Here is a 20,124-nt window from a genome sequence, read left to right as displayed (position 1 = left end):
TTTCTAAGTGTTAACAATCCATACTTGCATACTCTTAAAAAACTTTTTACCAATACCACTTATTTCCCATCCAACATCCTTTTAACTTTCCTTAATTTTACAGTATTTCTGCAGGTAGTCTTTAAATTTCTTCCAATCTTCTTCCACCGACTCTTCTCCCTGGTCACGGATTCTGCCAGTCATTTCTGCCAATTCCATATAGTCCATCACCTTCATCTGCCATTCTTCCAGAGTGGGTAAATCTTGTGTCTTCCAATACTTTGCAATGAGTATTCTTGCTGCTGTTGTTGCATACATAAAAAAAAGTTCTGTCCTTCTTTGGCACCAATTGGCCGACAATGCCCAGGAGAAAGGCCTCTGGTTTCTTCAGGAAGGTATATTTAAATACCTTTTTCAATTCATTATATATCATTTCCCAGAAGGCCTTAATCTTTGGGCACGTCCACCAAAGGTGAAAGAATGTACCTTCAGTTTCTTTACATTTCCAGCATTTATTATCGGGCAAATGATAGATTTTTGCAAGCTTGACTGGTGTCATGTACCACCTGTATACCATTTTCATAATATTCTCTCTTAAGGCATTACATGCCGTAAATTTCATACCTGTGGTCCATAACTGTTCCCAGTCAGCAAACATAATATTATGTCCAACGTCCTGTGCCCATTTAATCATAGCAGATTTAACCGTCTCATCTTGAGTATTCCATTTTAACAGCAAGTTATACATTCTTGAAAGTATCTTAGTTTTGGGATCTAACAGTTCTATTTCCAACTTTGATTTTTCCACCTGGAAGCCATTTTTTTATCCAAATTGTAAACCTCTCTTATTTGATAATAATGAAGCCAATCTCGCACTCTGTCTTTTAATTTCTCAAAACTCTGCAATTTCAATTTGTCTCCTTCTTGCTCCAAAATCTCCCAATATTTTGGCCACCTGGCCTCCATATTGAGGTTTTTTTTGAGCTTTTGCCTCCATCGGTGACAACCACCTTGGGGTTTTATTTTCAAGTAAGTCTTTGTATCGTGTCCAGACATTAAACAGTGCTTTCCTGACAATATGATTTTTAAATGCCTTATGAGCTTTAACCTTGTCGTACCACAGGTATGCATGCCATCCAAAAATATTATTAAAACCTTCTAAGTCCAAAATGTCTGTGTTCTCAAGAAGCAGCTAGTCCTTCAACCAGCAGAAAGCTGCTGATTCATAATAAAGTTTAAGGTCTGGCAGGGCAAATCCCCCTCTTTCTTTAGCATCAGTTAATATTTTAAACTTTATTCTGGGTTTCTTGCCCTGCCAGACGAATTTAGAAATGTCACTCTGCCACTTCTTGAAACAGTCCATCTTGTCTATTATCTGTAACGATTGAAACAAAAATAACATTCTTGGTAATACATTCATCTTAATAACTGCAATTCGACCCAACAAGGAAAGCTTCAAATTTGACCATATTTCTAGATCCCTTTTAACGTCTGACCAACACTTTTCATAATTGTCCTTAAATAATTTCCCATTTTTAGCTGTCATATTGATCCCCAGGTATTTCACCTTCTTCACCACTGTTAAACCTGTCTCATTCTGAAACCTCTCTCTTTTGGTCATTGTTAAGTTTCTCTCTAGAACTTTAGTTTTTAACTTATTCAACTTAAATCCTGCCACCTGACCAAACTCTTGGATCAGTTCTAATACTCTTTTGGTGCTAGATTCTGGTTCCTGTAATGTCAAAACTAGGTCATCTGCAAAAGCTTTCAGTTTGTATTGTTTAGCTCCGACCATTATACCTTTAATCAGATGGTCCCTCCTAATCATGTTTAACAAAAACCCCCAGGACGGAGATAAAAAGTAAAGGGGAAATTGGGCAGCCTTGTCGTGTCCCTTTCTCTATCTTAAATTCCTCTGTTACCACGTTATTAACTATTAATTTAGCCTTTTGCTCTGAATAAATTGCACTTATACCATTTTCAAACCCTTGACCAACCCCCATCCCCTGAAGGTTTTTCCTCATAAAACTCCAATAAATATTATCAAAGACTTTCTCGGCATCCACAAAAATTAAAACTGCTTTTGTGTTGATTTCCTCTTGCAACTTCTCCAATATGTTAATTATATTCCTCGTGTTATCAGACAAATGTCTGCCTGGGAGAAAGCCAGCTTGATCCTTATGTATCACTTCCTTTAGAACTTTTTTTAACCTCTTGGCCAAAATGTCAGCAAAAATTTTGTAATCCACATTTAACAGGGATATGGGTCGGTAGTTCTTAAGTTGTGTCTTTTCAGACTCAATTTTCGGTATAAGTGTAATAAATGCTTCTTTCCACGACTCTGGCACTTTTTCCCCCTCCAAAATTTCATTACAAACCTCCTTTAGTGGTTGAATTAACCAATCCTTCAAAGTTCTATAGTATTTTGAGGTTAAACCGTCCGGCCCTGGAGATTTTCCCAGCTGCATATTCTGAATGGCACCTTCTACCTCCTGTTCCGTGATTCTGTAGTTCAACATTATCTTATTTTCTTATGAGATTTTTTGAAGTCCATTTGTTCGCAAAAACTGGTCTATATCAAACTCTTTCTGTGGCCCTTGTGTGTATAGTTGTTTAAAATACCTCTGGAAGCATTTTCTAATTTCCACTGGATTCTGGATATTTTTTCCCTCCACTTCCAAATTGGTAATGGTATTAAGTTTTTGTCTTTTCTTCATCTGCCAAGCTAGCAGTTTCCCACATTTATTTGCCGATTCAAAAGTCCTTTGTCACATTTGTTTAATTTTCCATTCAATTTCCTGATTTATCATCTTCATATACTGCACTTGGTGTAACTTTATTTCTCTCAGAATCTCTTGCTTCACACAATCAATCAACCAATCAATCAATCAATCAATCAGTAGCTGAACTGCATTCCACACAGTCACAAAAACAAATTAACTGAAAATGCCTCAAAAACAAAAACGCAAAATAAATAGCAAAAACAAAAGTGCCAAACTTAATCCGTTCCAGAAGTCCATTTGACTTCTGAAATGTTCAAAAACCAAGGCGCAGCTTCTGATTGTGCAGGTGCCCTGGAAACAAGAGCTGACAGCCGCATCGGATATTCAGCTTCTGAAAAACGTTCGAAAACTGGAACACTTCTGGGTTTTCAGCGTTTGGGGAACCAAGGCGTTTGAGTACCAAGGTACCACTGTATATACTTACTATGTATGCTGTTAAAGTGAAGCTAGAGGTCTTATGATATTTGCCAACAATGGTGGATTTGAAGCAGTTTATACACTAGGGAGGAACAAAGAATGAAGAGGGAGTAACTCATACTATTGGTTTGTGCTTTAAGAACTGAGATGCGGAATTAAACGCATCTCATCCAGTCTGGAATCACAGAGCACACAGAACTCACTGTGAGTGAGATGTACATGTCTGTGCACATTTCACAAGAAATTAGGAAAATGAGTTGCTCACTGCTTCTGTTTTGCACACAATGCTATAACATATGATCTGCCTCCAAAGGATACCTACACAGAAGCCTTTCTTGCCTCCAGTATAAGTATTTGCCAACAACTGGATGGTCTATAGTAATATTTCACATGCCCCATGAAAATACCACACAGCATAAGTGGATTTTGGGCTAACATAATATCGAGTACGTTTCTGAGCACAATTCAAAGTGTTGGTGCTGACCTTTAAAGCCCTAAACAGTCTCAGCCCAGTATAGCTGAAGGAGCATCTCCACACCTATCATTCTACCCGGACACGGAGGTCCAGTTCTGAGGGTCTTCTGGCAGTTCCCTCGCTGTGAGAAGTGGGGTTACAGGGAACCAGGCAGAAGGCCTTCTCAGTAGTGCCGCCCACCTTGTTTAGGGAAGTTCTTAATGTTCAATGTTTTATTATGCTTTTAATATTCTGTTGGGGATGCGGGTGGCACTGTAGGTTAAACCACAGGGCCTAGAACTTGCTGATCAGAAGGTCAGCAGTTTGAATCCCTGCGGCGGGGTGAGCTCCCGTTGCTCGGCCCCTGCTCTTGCCAACTTAGCAGTTCAAAAGCACGTCAAAGTGCAAGTAGATAAATAGGTACCGCTCCGGCAGGAAGGTAAACGGTGTTTCCATGTGCTGCTCTGGTTCGCCAGAAGTGGCTTAGTCATGCTGGCCACATGACCTGGAAGCTATACACCAGCTCCCTTGACCAATAAAGCGAGATGAGCACTGCAACCCCAGAGTCGGTCACGACTGGACCTAATGGTCAGGGATCCCTTTAGCTTTACCTAATATTCTGTTAGGAGCCGCCCAAAGTGTCTGGGGTATAAATAAATAACAACAACTATTATTATTATCGAGGGGCAATGTAAACAGAGAACACCAAACAGGTTCTGCTCCTATTCTTTTCTGCCGTGCAGATGGGCACATGATTAGCTGGAACTTGCAATGATCAAGTCAAGCAAAGTTCATATTGTTGTTTTGAGCCATCATGACAGAAACATAAAGTACATATATGTGAAACAGAAAAAGAGGACCAATCAATTGAATCAACAGGGTTAAAAATATTCATTTAGTTAAAAACTTCCCTTAACATTTAACACTGATCTGATTCAATGATCAGACACATTCGTTAAGAACATCTGAACAATAGGATGAAACTTGGGTGGTTGTCTTCCAATAAAGGTAAAAAAGGTAAGATAAAATACCCCTGGATGGTTAAGTCCAGTCAAAGGCGACTATGGGGTGCAGCGCTCATCTCGCTTTCAGGCCAAGGGAGCCAGCGTTTGTCCACAGACAGCTTTCCAGGTCATGTGACCAGCATGACTAAATCGCTTCTGGCACAATGGGACACCAAGACTAATGGCAGAGTGCATGGATATGCCGTTTACCTTCCTTTTTTCTTCTTCAAATTTTTCAAATTGATTTTCCACGTTTAGAACAAATATAACATATAAAAAACACAAAAGAAACATATTACAATACTAAAAGAAAAAAGAAAAAGAATAAAGAATAAAAACAGTCAATACTTCCAAAATCCAAGTTAACTTTCATTGTAGTCTGACTTCCTCGATTCCCCCCCAACTGAATTTCATTGTGACAGTTCTCCAAAATCCTCTTTCTAATACAATTAACTCCTTTACGCTATTTACCTTCCTGATTAATTGGTACCTATGTATCTACTTGCACTGGCGTGCTTTCAAACTGCTAGGTTGGCAGAAGCTGGGACAGAGCAACGGGAGCTCCCTCTGTAGCGTGGATTCAAACTGCCGACCTTCTGATTGGCAAGCCCAAGAGACTCAGTGGTTTAGACCACAGCACCACCTACTCCCTTCCTTCCAATAATGACTGTATGGATCTTATCACTCATCTGCCTCTTATCAGATGGGATCAACAAGCAAAATGAGTATCTTGTAAACTTTCCCCCTCTTATTCATTTCAGACTCCCATATTCATTGTCCATTATTTTCATTACCTTTCTTACCATACTGAATGCAATCTCTTCCATCTCTAAATCTCTTCCCATCTAAAGCTGTGTTATACAATAAAACATTCAATTCGGCGCTGAGGAAAGATGCGTGCCTCAATATATAAAAACAGTCAACAAAAAGCACTCAAGTAATAAAGGTCCCTTTATATATATATAAAAAAATGGAAAACTTATCAGAAAAATACCACTATGCATGATTACACAATCTGATTTATCAAGCATAGTGCCAGACATGGATTTCTCACTCTCTTTTTTTTTAGAGACAGAGGGCTGAGGGAAGAAGGTAAATAGCCTTATATTGGTAATGCCATAAATAAGGAATGGAGAACCTCTGCTTATTGTTGGACTCCAATTCCCAGCAGTACCAGGGATGATGGGAGTTGGAGTCCAATAACATTACATATACAATTGATTTGTATATTACAAATCAAATGATATTACAATTGATTCTATTGCAACAAGTAATCAAAAGTAATCGTTCTACCCCCATCGTTTAGCCCGGACACTGAGGTCCAGCACCGAGGGCCTTCTGGCAGTTCCCTCACTGCGAGAAGCCAAGTTACAGGGAACCAGGCAGAGGGCCTTCTCGGTAGTGGCGCCCTCCCTGTGGAACGCCCTCCCACCAAATGTCAAAGAGAACAACAACTACCAGACTTTTAGAAGACATCTGAAGGCAGCCCTGCTTAGGGAAGCTTTTAATGTTTGATGCATTACTGTATTTTAATATTTTTTTGGAAGCTGCCCAGAGTGGCTGGGGAAGCCCAGCCAGATGGGCAGGGTATAAATTATTATTATTATTATTATTATTATTATTATTATTATTATTATTATTTAATGATTTACATCTTTATTTTTAGTCACATTTCCTTAGTCAAGCAAATTTTCAGGCACACACTTCTGAAGCAAATCTAGTACCCAAGCTTTAGCTAAAGCATTAGTATTATTTATTTGCCAGTGATAACAATGCTTAGAGAGTATTATTATTATTATTATTATTATTATTATTATTATAATATGCTGCCCTATATCCACAGGTCTCAAGGTGGTTACAACATAAAATCACAATATAAAAATGCAAAATACACACAGAAAAAGAATAACAACAAAAAAAGTCCCATAAGGCATTGGATGGCAGCCAGCCAAGTGTTGGAACGATTAAGAAATATTCAAACTGGCTTTGCAACTTGTATTTTGCACACAGATCGGACGTTGTGACATAATTTACTGTAGAACAGGTAAGAGTGTTGAAAACATAGTTCTGATTAAAGTGTAGAAGCATCTTTTCAAAATGACGCATGATGAATTAGGCTAGCTTTCCCTACTTACAACGGGACTTGCTTGTCTGGAATGAAGTTCAGAATTTTGAAGATTTACCACTGAATGCCTATAGAGATTTCACAGATAATAATAAAAAAGGCATAATTCAAATCACTAAGTGGCACAGCACTGCGAGGAAATAAAGGTAATACTATTCAGAGCAGGGAGAAAAGCAGAGCCTTTCATTAGGTAACTTGTCATTAGGAGCCACTGGGCTCCGAGGAACTCAAATGAATTTTTATTGCTGTAAAATAAATTTCCAGATGAAAAAGCCATCCATTAATGTGCAACAGCTAAGATCGCATCATTAAACCATTACATGGACACAGTGTTCCGAACTGGAATATCACAGCTCAACTCTTCCTTTTTGATAGTTAGAAGTGGACAATAAACCTCACAAATTCATGAGAGGGAAATGTCAGGAGCGTCTGTGTTGCCTTTGCTGTCAAAATCCAGCCATTCCTGGGAAATTCAGACGCTCTCTTCTCTCTTTCTTTGTTCAGAGCAAGAACAGGGAGGGGGTGGCCAAGGAAGGGCTCTGGGGCAGGACAGTGAAGCCTGGGGGGTTGTATTTTGCCCCTGGATCTGTGGTTCTCCATCCCTGCACTAAGAAAAAACCCCTTTTCCTTTGTAAACTCAACTGAATGAATCCTCTTTTTAAAAAAATACCATGCACCTATCTATCGAGAATGCTTTCTTACTTGCAGATTCACATTATGGATCTCCTTGCCGCTGGAAAGAATCGAACCCTGCTGTGAAGCATCCTGGCATAGGATGATAAATAACACATCATTTTAATACAGTCATAGCTTGGGAACCAAATGCCTTGGCATTCGTACGCTTTGGCTCCAGAACGCTGCAAACCCAGAAGTGAGTGTTCCGGTTTGCAGACGTTCTCCGGCACGGTTTCCGTGGCTTCCGATTGGCTGCCAATCAGAAGCCGCACCTTGGTTTCCGAACATTTTGGAAGTCAAACGGACTCCCGGAACAGATTCCGTTCAATTTACTAGATACAATGATATTCGAGACATCTTATTCTACCAACTTTTGTGATATTGGTGGAGTTTTGTTTCGCTTTCAATATGGCATCACAAACTACCCAGACACTTCAGAACAGAGACTGGATTAAAGCCCACACACTGGTTGCTGCATAGAGATTGTCTCGGATGCGGCGTAAGCTTGAGGTAATAACTTTATCTTTGTGTCTCAAACTCTCACCAAAATAAAAGGCTTCCAATAGTCAGCATTAAACAACAGTGGAAGCTTAAAATCAGCAATTAACACCAGGTTGTCTTTTACCCATTGAAAGGTCTGTCTAACTTCTTACCCTTGTATGGTAACAGAAAGTCAAATTGCAAACATAGAATACTTAAAGCGTATGTATCACCAAGGTCACAAATAAAGGGTAGTTTCACTTGAGCACCATGGCTGAAAATTGATCAACATTCAGGGGGTTCAGCTCCCCCAAAGCCTCCAGTCATCACACCCTCTATCAGCATCTTAAATTCTTGAAAATTATGTGAGCGCTTACCCTTCCTAGCTCCTTATCTTCCAGTGCCAGAACCCCGGTACATTCTGTGAAAAGTTTCACTTTGACGACAGGCCGTGGATGTGTGGTGGTGAAATCCCCTTGAGTTCCCCATCTGCAACAAAATAAATGACAATATTCAAATTCCAAATGCATTAAAAAGCAAGCGTTGTGGCGGCGGCAATCTCTCGAGGCCCCTGTAAGCAAGCACAGCATTTGCACTTCCCTACAGAGTTGCTACCTCCATCTGAAAACTCAAGTTCCCAGGATAGAAGAGCTTTCGCAATTCTCCTATATTGGTTCTGTAATTAAAAATCACCCAATGTGGCAGATGGCATAATGAAAGATTAACTATATTCGGGGAGTTTGTAGCACGAAGCAGATGGACTTCTACAAATTTATGTTTGGGTAAGTTTGTATTTATCCCATTAAAATAAACCGAAGGTGGTTAAGATTAATGTTATGGCATTGAACTTGCTTTTCAAGCTTCTTATACAATTGTCTAGTGCAGCCCAAGTGTGTTCTTAACTCAGGATCCTGGTGAACACTACATGTGGGCTAATAGTGGCGTAATGCATTAATGATCCTATGTGCACACAGTGGATTCCACAGCACAGGAGTTGAAGAATCAAATTATCTGCATTTGCTGTTGATCTCCCTGCAAGGAGAAAACAGCTTGCCAGATCATCCCTGGAGGAACCCCCCCCCCCAACTGGAGGCCGGACTTTTTGGGGTGGTAGATGGGGAGATCAAAGAAACAATCAAAATCTATGGGTTGACGTGGTGAGGGACTTCTGGGCTAGGGTGCTGATTCCTGTTCTTAAAACTGCTGAGCATTGTTTTGTTTTATTGTTAGTGGGCTGTGGGAGTTTTGTACTGCTGTTATGGTGGGCTTTTTGGAGGGGTTACATGTTGTACAGAACATTAACATCTTAGAACATATCACAGAATCATAGAATGGTAGATCTGGAAGAGACCACGGGGGTCTAATTATAGAATCATAGAATCATAGAGTTGGAAGAGACCACAAGGGCCATCGAGTCCAACCCCCTGCCAAGCAGGAAACACCATCAGAGCACTCCTGACATATGGTTGTCAAGCCTCTGCTTAAAGACCTCCAAAGAAGGAGGCTCCACCACACTCCTTGGCAGCAAATTCCACTGTCGAACAGCTCTTACTGTCAGGAATTGAACCCCCTGAGCTGCAGACATCTTTTGCCTGAAGTGGGGCTCGAAGCCACAACCCTGAAATTAAGAGTCTCAAACTCTACCAACCGAGCTATCCCAGTGGTGTAATACATTTATTAAGTCGCTCGGAGAACCTTTAGAGTTCAATAAATAATAATAATATTTTTTTCCCCACAATGTCCCTGGCCAAGTTGGCACCCTTCCCCACACCCACCATGACACTACACACTGTGGATGTGTCTACATTACATGCAAACATAAGGCACAGAGATGCCTGAACAACTCTTTGATGACACCCAACCTATTATAAAACACATCTTCAATGGTAGCGTACAACATGGGAGCAGAAGAGTTAATGAAGTGCCTGTAGCCAGTGGCGGAGGAACCCTCTCCAGAACCCGGGGCAGCACAGCCTGTATGGACTGCGCATGTGCAGCAACCTGCGTGTGCACACTCCGTACAGAATGCCGCACATGCACAGCGTCTGTACGGACTGCCGCTTGCATGGTGACTGTACAGGCTGCTGCACGAGCGGCATCCCATACGGACTATGCACGCGTGGCAGCCGTATGGGCGGCGCACAAGCAGCGCCCATATGGACTGCGGGTGCCCTTGGCCACTCTACAGCTGGGGGGAGGCAGGGGCCATCTTGTCACCCCTCCCAGAGTGGCACCCAGGGCGACCCACCCCCTATGCCACCCCTCCCTACGCCACTGCCTGTAGCTGCTATGGCAAGACAACAACAACAACAACAACAACAACAACAACAACAACAACAACAACAACAACATACCCTGCCCATCTGGCTGGGTTTCCCCAGCCACTCTGGGTGCCTCCCAACAGAATATTAATAATAACAACAAAAGAGCAATAAAACATCAAACATTATAAACATCTCTAAACAGAGCTGCCTTCAGATGTCTTCTAAAAGTCACATAGTTGTTTATTTCCTTGACATCTGATGGGAGGGCGTTCCACAGGGTGGGTGCCACTACCGAGAAGGCCCTCTGCCTGGTTCCCTGTAACCTCACTTCTCATAGTGAGGGAACCGCCAGAAGGCCCTCAGAGCTGGACCACAGTGTCTGGGCTGAACGATGGGGATGGAGACGTTCCCTCAGGTATACTGGGCCGAGGCTTACACAGAAGACCCAGTCAATTGCAAAAGCCACATGGTAACAGGACTCTATCTGTGCAACAAGGGACACCAGTTGTCACGAGGGTCTGGTTGGGGAGGAGTGGCCCATTAATCAGAATTCTCACATGGTAGATTCCCCATGCCAAAACTTCCTGCCGATAGACCCAATTGTCTTGATTTTTGACCACAATGGAAAAGTCATCCATATTAAACTATAGGGTTACTCCTGAGACTGCATCTTTCTCCAGATTCTGATTTAGAAATATTTTTTATTTACTCAGTACAGTTATTAATCGCCCAAATGCTTCTTTTCTCTGGACATCCTAGAAGAAGTCACGAATGAAATAAAGATTACTGACTAATGCACCATGCAACAGGCAGCAATACTACAAGCTTCAAAATTCCTGGGCATAAAACAAACCTGTCAAAAGACAGCAAAACTGGATTGCAAACATCAGATTGTAAAAAATAAATAAATGGGACTTTCGTGCAATTGACAATATAGTCAATATTATCACCTTCAGTCTGACCCTTAGTCCTCACAAATCGAAGTTCATGTCTGCCTTCAGCACAGAGCTTCTGCCTTGCAGTTCCGCTGTCATGGGATGCAATATGTCAACTGTTGTTAATGGTGCAATACGTCAACTGTAAAAGTTACTTATCATGTCCTAGTCTGAATCTGACCTTTCTGTTACCAAGACCACAAACTTACAGTACCTTCCTAAAGTAAGCAAAAGCATGCGCTGCTATAACAACTGGATTCTCTTCCCTTCCATTAGTTATGCAACTGTGCCAATTTTACAGCGAACTTTACATAAACATGCAATTTTTGATTAAGGCTTTGATGTTTTGGAGATAGCAGAAGTTATGTTCCGTGGATTCTGCCAGGAGGGCAGAAAAGGGTCATTTAACTTCTGACAGAACTGTTACCTCTTACAACTGATCCACTGCAACTCTGTCAAAGATAGCCTAAGTGTTTATTTTATGAAGCTATGCAAGCATTAGATGCCAGAAGAAATATTTTCTACTCATATCCTTGACTCTACCTCTGCCTTTTGTGCCTGCTAGGATAACCTAACTTCTATTTACTTAAAATATTCATCTTATATCTTTTGGGCGCTCACAGGGTCCCCAAGGCAGGTTTGGGTTAGTTTAAAATTTATTTATTTTGCTTTGCAGATTTATAAACCTCAAAGCTACGAAAGTGGTGTGCAATAAGTTAAAAAAGAAAAGATGCAGACTCAGTAAACTAAAAGCAGTAAAACAATTTCTACAATTCAATTCAGTAAAATGAATGGGTCACACTTCAGGTAAAGCCTTCTTCAACAAACACAACTTCAGCGGCTATCTGAATATCAAGATAGTTTGTTCTTGACTACTACTCTATTCTGAACTTAAAAATGGAAAGCGTAATGCTGGTGGGTCAACAAAAGAGGTTTAAAGACTCTCTCAAGGCAATTCTAAAAAATAAAAGTAGTATAAACACCGACAACTGGGAAACACTGGCCTGAGAAAGCTCCAATTGGAAAACAGCCTTTACCAAAGGTGCCATGGGCTTTGAAGACACTCGAACTCAGGACGAAAGGGAGAAACGTGCTAAGAGGAAGACACACTTGGCAAACCCTCACTGTGATCAACTACCACCCGGAAACCAATGTCCCCACTGTAGAAGGACGTGTGGGTCCAGAATTGGCCTCCACAGTCACTTACGGACTCACTGATTAAACCGTGCTTATGGAAGACTATCTTACTTGGCTACAAGTGATTGCCAAAAAAAGAAGGAAGAATATCAAGATGCTAGGTGCTTGTGTAGTTCCAATTGGTATCGAATTCAAGAGGGCTGAAGCTGCAACAATTAAAGTCTGGTTTCTAGTACAAACCGCCTTTGTATTGGATCCATCTAGCTTGGCACTGTTTGCAGTGACTGGCAGTTAACCGCCAGGATTTCAGACAGGGCACATTTCCAAGGCTACCTGAAGATGCTGGGGTTTGAACCTGGGATGTTGTGTGTGCAAAGCAGTGGCTCTACCACTTGGTGAACTTCATCCATAGGATTTTGAAGATGGCAAGCTGTGATGGCCTGGGAATTGGATTCAGAGGCTGAACCTGAGGAATCCCAGCCTGCACAGGAGTCCCTGCCTCCAGGACCAGCTGAGCTGGGGCTGGGGCTTGAACCTGAAGGGCCCTCACCTGTGCTGGATCCTCAGGAGCAGACACCAGCTGAATCTGCTCTGGCTCCGGAGGTGATGGAGGACCCATTGCCTGCAGGTGCTCCACTCTCAGCCCTGTCAGGGGAAGGTGAGGTTGCCTCTGGGTCCAGTAACCCTCCAGCCTCTCCTGAGCTGCAGAGGCTCAGGGCAGAGAGGTGGAGGGAACTAAGTTCCCGCAGGAGGAGTGCTCACCTCCAGGCCAGGAGAGGTGAGTGACCTGTGGACCGGGGCTTCAGTCTTGACGGACAGCCCCCATACCACACCCTCAACCTTGGACCGGACTCGGATCACGCTGCACGGTAACCCCCCGGAACCAGCACACAAGCGTTGGAGCATGGGAGCCCTGTTGGAGCTTAATACAGTGCCAGGGGTTGCCTTTATCATCCTGAGTTGGGTGATAACAGTCAATGTTGGCAACAACTTTCCAGGATTTCAGACAGGGGAACTTTCTGTCCTTTTCCAGGGACTGAAATCTGGGACCTTCAGTGTGCAACAAGTGTGAGCTGTCACTGAGTTAATGCTCCTCCCTGGAGCTGAGCAACTGGGTATCTAATTCAGCTTACCTAAGCGACTCCCCCGAGATGCTAGGCTAAGTATTCTCCAAAGGACCCTAGGGGGCATCACATCACTAAAGCCAATTAATAATTTTCAAGCCTTTTATCATGCAAATTTAAACAGTAAGTGCACTTGGAAACAAGGAAGAGAACATTATTATGTAGGAAAGAAATGAAGATAGAAACAATTCAAAGAAACGCTAGTAAGATAATACACTTCAGGAAGTCATTTCATGTATAAAAAGAATTCATTTTTAAAAAATGATTAAGTATTCATTTCAGAGGGAGAGAGAGAGAGAGAGAGAGAAATTACAATTGCAGATTGCCTAAGGGCATCTCCGGCCTGTCACTGTTTGGCAGGAGATATTCAAGTGCACACCGTAAACTTTGGTTTGTGCAATTAAAATAAACTAAAAGGCTCTGTTGTCCTTGTGCAACAAATCCACTTTAAAATAGCTTTTTTTTTCTTTTTGCAGTTAGGAAAGTGGTGGGGAAATGCATTGGGAATAAGGAATGAACAAATGATTAATGGTAAGACTTCTAAACACCTTACAAGCAAATCAGAATGAACGTGCGCCATTGATGAACTTCCCTACAAAAAAACCAGATTGCTTGCTCAAACGAGACGAGGTACCAGCTAAGCTCTGCAAGACTTGTACAAGCAACTCAGAATGAATGCTTCATAGACAGGGGGTATGGAGAAGACGTTATCTTTTGCACCCTTGAGATGTAAAGGTGCGTAGCATGATACAGAGTTGTGACCACGTGGCTGACTTTAGTCTGCATCCCATCCCCTAGATCTCCTCATAATATCTAGCCGGATGTGTGACATTACATTGACACCTGTGACCACATACTTCCTGCCCTCCAAACCACTTCAGTGGCTGCTGTGTGTGAAAGAGGGGTTGGGGAGAGATAAATGACGGCTTGGAAGACTTGTTGCATGTCTGTTTTAACTACACATCACTGGGAGACATAGGAAATATATGGGGTGGCAGTGGTTACATGTGTTGTGCAGCAATGTGAAGGCCTGGGGGAAAGGTGGAACATCTCTCCCCCTCCCTGTTTTTAATGCCTCAAATCACAGCAAAAATTCCAAATGTAGATGTTTGTATGCTGCATAAACTGGGCCTTCATTATTACAGTGCTCTGATTTTAATATGGAGCCTGACCAGTCCTGGCAGAGTCAAAATCATGTGACAAACTACATTTCTGGCTTGTCAACCATTTCCTAAAGAACAGAGCAACCCTCGGTAACATAGACTTTAGCCTGTCTTAGACCATTAATGTAGTATGACAACCTTATTTGTAGATTTAATCAGCTAAAGTTGTGGAAAACATTTGTACGTGTTTTCAATTTATGCATTTTGATTCACCCCGCCCCCAACCCCCAAGCACCTAGCCATCTGTGAGCTATCGTACGGTGAATTGATTTCTGTTGCAGGGAACAGGTGCCTTGGAGACAAAATGCTGCAATCTCTTACTCTGGGATGGAGCAATTATGGCATGTCAGTCACCGCAGATTTAATACTTATATAGTCCTGACATGTTAGTGGCAGTGAGGGGGAAAACAACCCAGACGTCAGCTTTGCGTCTCAAAAATACAGCACCTTTAGCAAGCTAATGGAAGGGAGTGGGAATTTTTTGGAGGAAATGGGAAAAGTCATTACAATCAAGTCTTGGAATTGCATCTCAAAAATGAAAAAAAGGAAGGTGGGGTGGGGGGAGAACGGAAAGTGAGCCCACACAATCCCAACAGAATACACACATGCAAACTGAGCAGGCATCTACAGTGGTGCCTCGCAAGACGAAATTAATTCGTTCCGCAAGTTTTTTCTTCTTGCGAGTTTTTCGTCTTGCGAAGCACGGTTTCCCATAGGAATGCATTGAAAATCAATTAATGCGTTCCTAGGGAAACCGCTTGCCAGGCTGGCGGTGCGGAGAAGGGCTTTTCTCCGCACCGCAAGCCTTCAGGACAGGTACGGGAACAGAGGGGAAGGCGCGCAGCGCTTTCCCTCTGTTCCCGGGGCTTGCGTGGGAGGAGGGTTTTTCCTCCCCACCGCCAACATTCAGAACAGCATTCTGAATGTTGGCGGTGGGAAGGAAAACCCTCCTCCCACCCCAAGTCTTCAGGAAAGCCATCCGATGCCGGGCGGCGGGAGAAGGTGTCCCCCCGCATCGGAGCTTCCTTCCGATGCCGCGCGACGGGAGGAGGCGTTTCCCCCCCGCCGCCCGGCATCGGAGCTTCGTTCCGATGCCGTGCGCCGGGAGGAGGCGTTCCCCCCCCCCCCGCCGCCCGGCATCGGAGCTTCGTTCCGATGCCGCGCGACGGGAGGAGGCGTCCCCCCCCGCCGCCCAGCATCGGAGCTTGGTTCCGATGCCGCGCGGCGGGAGGAGGCGTTCCCCCCCCCGCCGCCCGGCATCGGAGCTTGGTTCCGATGCCGCGCGGCGGGAGGAGGCGTTCCCCCCCGCCGCCGCCCGGCATCGGAGCTTGGTTCCGATGCCGCGCGGCGGGAGGAGGCGTTCCCCCCCCCCCGCCGCCCGGCATCGGAGCTTCATTCCGATGCCGCGCGGCGGGAGGAGGCGTTTCCCCCCGGCATCGGAGCTTCGTTCCGAAGCCGGCGGCGGGAGGAGGTCCGAGGACAGTGGGGAAGACGCGCTGCGCTTCCCCGCTGTCCTGGAGATTTCCCTATGGGCTGTCGTCTTGCGAAGCAAGCCCATAGGGAAATTCGTTTTGCGAAGCGCCTCCAAAACGGAAAACCCTTTCGTCTAGCGGGTTTTCCGTCTTGCGAGGCGTTCGTCTTGCGGGGTACCACTGTACCTTCACAAAATGAATCAATCTTTGTGCCATTGTTTACCAATGAAATACTAATGTCTGCAAGAGTGCAAAATACACAAAATTATATACATCAGGGGAGGGGAAACTCAGGTCTGGAGGGGGGCAAACGTGCCCCCTTTTCAGGCTTCAGAGACTCGGCTTCTTCCCCCCAATGGTATATAATACTGTTTTGTAATTTATGACTGTTTTATAATTTATGATAATTTAGAATTTAAATGTGTTTTCATGTAATATTTGATACTTCCAGCTGATGAAGGTGAATACATCGAAACAGGGCCCTGTCCTGGTTTCTAATCCATAATTGACTTCTGACTTCTGCTCTATGATTGAAACTGAGTCTCCATCTGCAAGCTGATAAATTATAAGGATCAACATTACTGTAGAGTGAAAAGGAGAAAATCTTTGTAACGAATTATTATGTTATACATATCTTTTTGAGTTTGAGTTTGAGTTTGTAATCTCTATTAGAGTTTGTAATCTCTATTTGAGTTTGTAATCCTTATCAGAATACATACTTTTGAATGGATTAGTTTTTGTTACTATTGACTATTGATTTGTGAGTACGGACCACTCCCACTATTGAAACTTACATTGGCCTGAGTTCTTGGTGTGCTTTTTTCTTCCCCCGCTTTGGCCATAGATAAGCAGGACAAAGCAAAGAGAGTTGATTGCCATTTAAAGAGTCTTTAATGATCACAGCAAAAGAACAAAGCAGCCATTCTCGGAATGAAGGTGTTCCCAATTAAGGTTTCCACCCACTTCCCCTCTAATCACTTCCATGCCTTGCAACCTGATCTCGCAACCACTGTGCTTTTTGTGTAGCCACCTTATCTGCTCTACATGACCTTGGACTGATAGGCTGGACACTTTCCAGTGTGTGAGAGAGTCTGTTAGCTTTCTCTCTTCCTGTTCTTCTTCAGTTTGCTGTTAACCCCCCTCAGTTCTTCCTAACTTTTGTTTCCAGAACTATGCCTCTCTGCAACCACTGTTCCAAATCTATACTGCTCCACTGCTCCTGGGCAGCTCCAGGATTCTGGTCAGGAGCAGGGGGAAAGGGGAGGCTCCCACTATTCCTCATCAGAGCAGTACTCCTCTGCCTGGTCTCTGGCACCCCTCCAGGCTTCTTTATCTAGCCCTCAGGACTGTCTACGGGCCACACCCTGCACTGGTTCTGCTCTGCAACTTCCTCTAGTGACTCTGCCTGCCTGGATTGTGTCCTTGAACTGTGATAAGACTTCTTGCTTGCTTGGATGAAGGGTGGAGAGTCGTGTGTCCGAATGCATCCACCACCAGAATGCAGTCCCAAGGCGGCTGCCCATGAAGCAAGCAAGAGGTCTTCTCATAGCTCAAGGATGCAATCCAGTGATGTAGTCATAGTGAAAATCAATCCCCACCCCTGATGTCTAGATGCCCTGCTGGGTTGCAGGGACCTCAAGGATCACTGGAACCAATTTCTGCTTCTTTTCATTCATCCTGATATTTTGGAAGAGCACGCGTTTGTGTAAACAGTTGATTTCCAGTTGCTATAGCAGAACCAAGAAAGGGAATCCAGCATGGATGTGTGCAAAGAGAAGTATGTTGAGCTAAGAAGGGTGGAGGGCAAGGTTTAAGATCCCGCTCTAGCAGGGTCTTCAAATGTATGTATATCGTTTGTTCCACGTGACTTGCTACTTTCCTCCCCAAGGAACGACTAGCAAAGCATCACACTTAGGTAGGATGTATGTAGAATGCTGTCAGTACTGAGAAATACTGCCCTCCACACCTGACACTGGGAAGAATCCCATTTTGGGGGAGAGTTGATGTGTCTGGGTACAGAGCACACACTCACTGAACACATCCAGGGTTCCCCGAGAGATGCAACTCATCCCTCAGTACATCCTCCCTACTCATCATAATGTGGTGACAGGCATTTTGCTAATACACAGCAGGAGCAGGAGCACATGGCAAAGTATGGGGGATGTAGATAGGGTCATGTCATTCTGACTAATCCCAAAGGCACAGGGACAGGGCCAAAGTTACGCAGTGAGCTATGGGGCTGAAAAGATCTGAATGTGGGCGCAACACTTGCACAACACTTCTAAATAATTGCCAACCTAGCAGTTCGAAAGCATGTCAAAGTGCAAGTAGATAAATAGGTACCACTCCGGTGGGAAGGTAAACGGCATTTCCATGCGCTGCTCTGGTTTGTCAGAAGCAGCTTTGTCATGCTGCCCACATGACCTGGAAGCTGTGTGTTGGCTCCCTCGGTCAGTAAAGTGAGATGAGTGCTGCAATGCCAGAGTCGTCCATGACTGGACCTAATGGTCAGGGGTGCCTTTACGCCTAAAGATCCCAATTGTTGCATTTAATGTTTTTACAGATATATAGTGCAGTTATGCCACACTCCCCACTCCCCTTCAACCTTACCATTTTATTTTATTTTATTTTTAAAATCAAGTTCTCATTGTCCAAGGCTTCTGGACAGCTATAATAATAATATGTCAGGAACCAAAATGTGAACTAATTATTCTGAAATTTGCTGTATTGAATTCTGCCCACCTACCACAACAGGGAAGGAACTGGCAGAACCTGCCAAAGTCTCCTCCTTTCCTTTCCTTCCCTCCTCATCTTTCTGCTGCAGATCTTCTGAAGGAGTTGCTTTTAATGCAATACGTCCAAAAGTTATTCCCTTGTCTTTGCAATGTACAACTAATTCTTATTTTCAACAGCTTAGCAATGCTGATAGATGTTCTAAATAAATTATTTAATCCAATTTACACAGAATCTTTCAGTCCAATGCAGGGTAATAAAGAAACATTCTTTTAAAACTCATGTCAAAATGGAACTCAGATCAGTAATACGTACAAGCAAGCTGCATCCAGATTAATTAAATTTCAACATGAAGATTTATTACTTGTGAGTTTCCATTAAAATCTCCTCTGTCCTTACATTTGCAGGAATCATGCGGCACATATGTCCATGTAAGCAACGCATACAAAAGTAATGTACTGTTTCAAGTATTATTTACTTACACTCTTGAAAATGACACAAATGTAACAGCTGCAATGTTTGCTGTAGTGGGTAATTTTATTTTAGTGACATCTGCAAGTATTGTGTCTACAAAGGTAACTCAATTTCACAGAGACTATTAAAAAAAATAATCAAACTATCAAGATCAATGTTGAATAAGATTCAATACTTTGGGATTTGGTTAGCAACGGCAATCAGAAATGCATATTTTTGTAACGAAAACAACATGTAGAGAGAACAAAGCCCGGCAAGCTGAAAATTGTTACTGTAAAAGGAACAACACAAAGTGCAACTCTTTCATTGAAGACATTGATGAAGATGTTATGAAAGATTAAGACTGAGAATCTCTCTTTTGAATAGAGATGGCCACTGAAAGATGTCAAAGAGGGATGGCAGCAGGGTAGAATGGGGGTATACACTATAGGAAGCCTTCTGCAGGCAAAACTAAAAAATGGGAAAAGAAGAAATAGAAAAAAGAACACACAGGTGTTGGGGTATCTCTGTGGTGGGTCAACACACACAAGAAAGACATAGTCTGGTATAACCAAGTGAGAGGAACTCAAATTTCCTCTCTTTTACAGCAGCTGTAAAGAGCTTCTGTCTGAACATTTTGTTATTAAACATTTACAGCAATAAAAATTTAAATGGTCAAGAAATCCTATGGACATTACTGTGGAAAGCTCCATGGTTAACAATGTCAAGAACTGCCAAGAGGAAAATGCTAAGGAGTTGGCTGTTCAAGCAACAGGGAAACCTGGTAGCATGTAAGCAAAAGAGAGAAACAGTAACTGCTTTAGACAACTAAGATTCAACAAAAGTATTTTTTAAAGTGAGGCTTTGTGGAAAAGGTCACTGTCTGTGTTGGTGTCCTTTTGAAAGCATAAAGAAGTAGAAAACTG

General features: G+C 43.0%; 1 protein-coding gene across 16 annotated transcripts in view; it reads right to left on the bottom strand.

The window, feature by feature from the left end:
• Positions 1-20,124, bottom strand: part of CADPS2 (calcium dependent secretion activator 2) — a 368,776-nt gene that overhangs the window by 181,186 nt on the left and 167,466 nt on the right. For all 16 annotated transcript variants that reach the window (XM_083463298.1, XM_083463307.1, XM_083463306.1 and 13 more), the window contains exon 7: positions 8,295-8,406. In XM_083463298.1, the coding sequence (XP_083319424.1) occupies positions 8,295-8,406 (112 nt within the window). The remainder of the gene's footprint in view (positions 1-8,294; positions 8,407-20,124) is intronic.

Source organism: Podarcis liolepis, assembly GCF_965112155.1.
Source record: "Podarcis liolepis genome assembly, chromosome: 10".
NCBI lineage: Eukaryota > Metazoa > Chordata > Lepidosauria > Squamata > Lacertidae > Podarcis > Podarcis liolepis.
The sequence above is the reverse complement of the archived record's forward strand: the minus strand, read 5'-3'. Positions and strand labels throughout refer to the sequence as shown.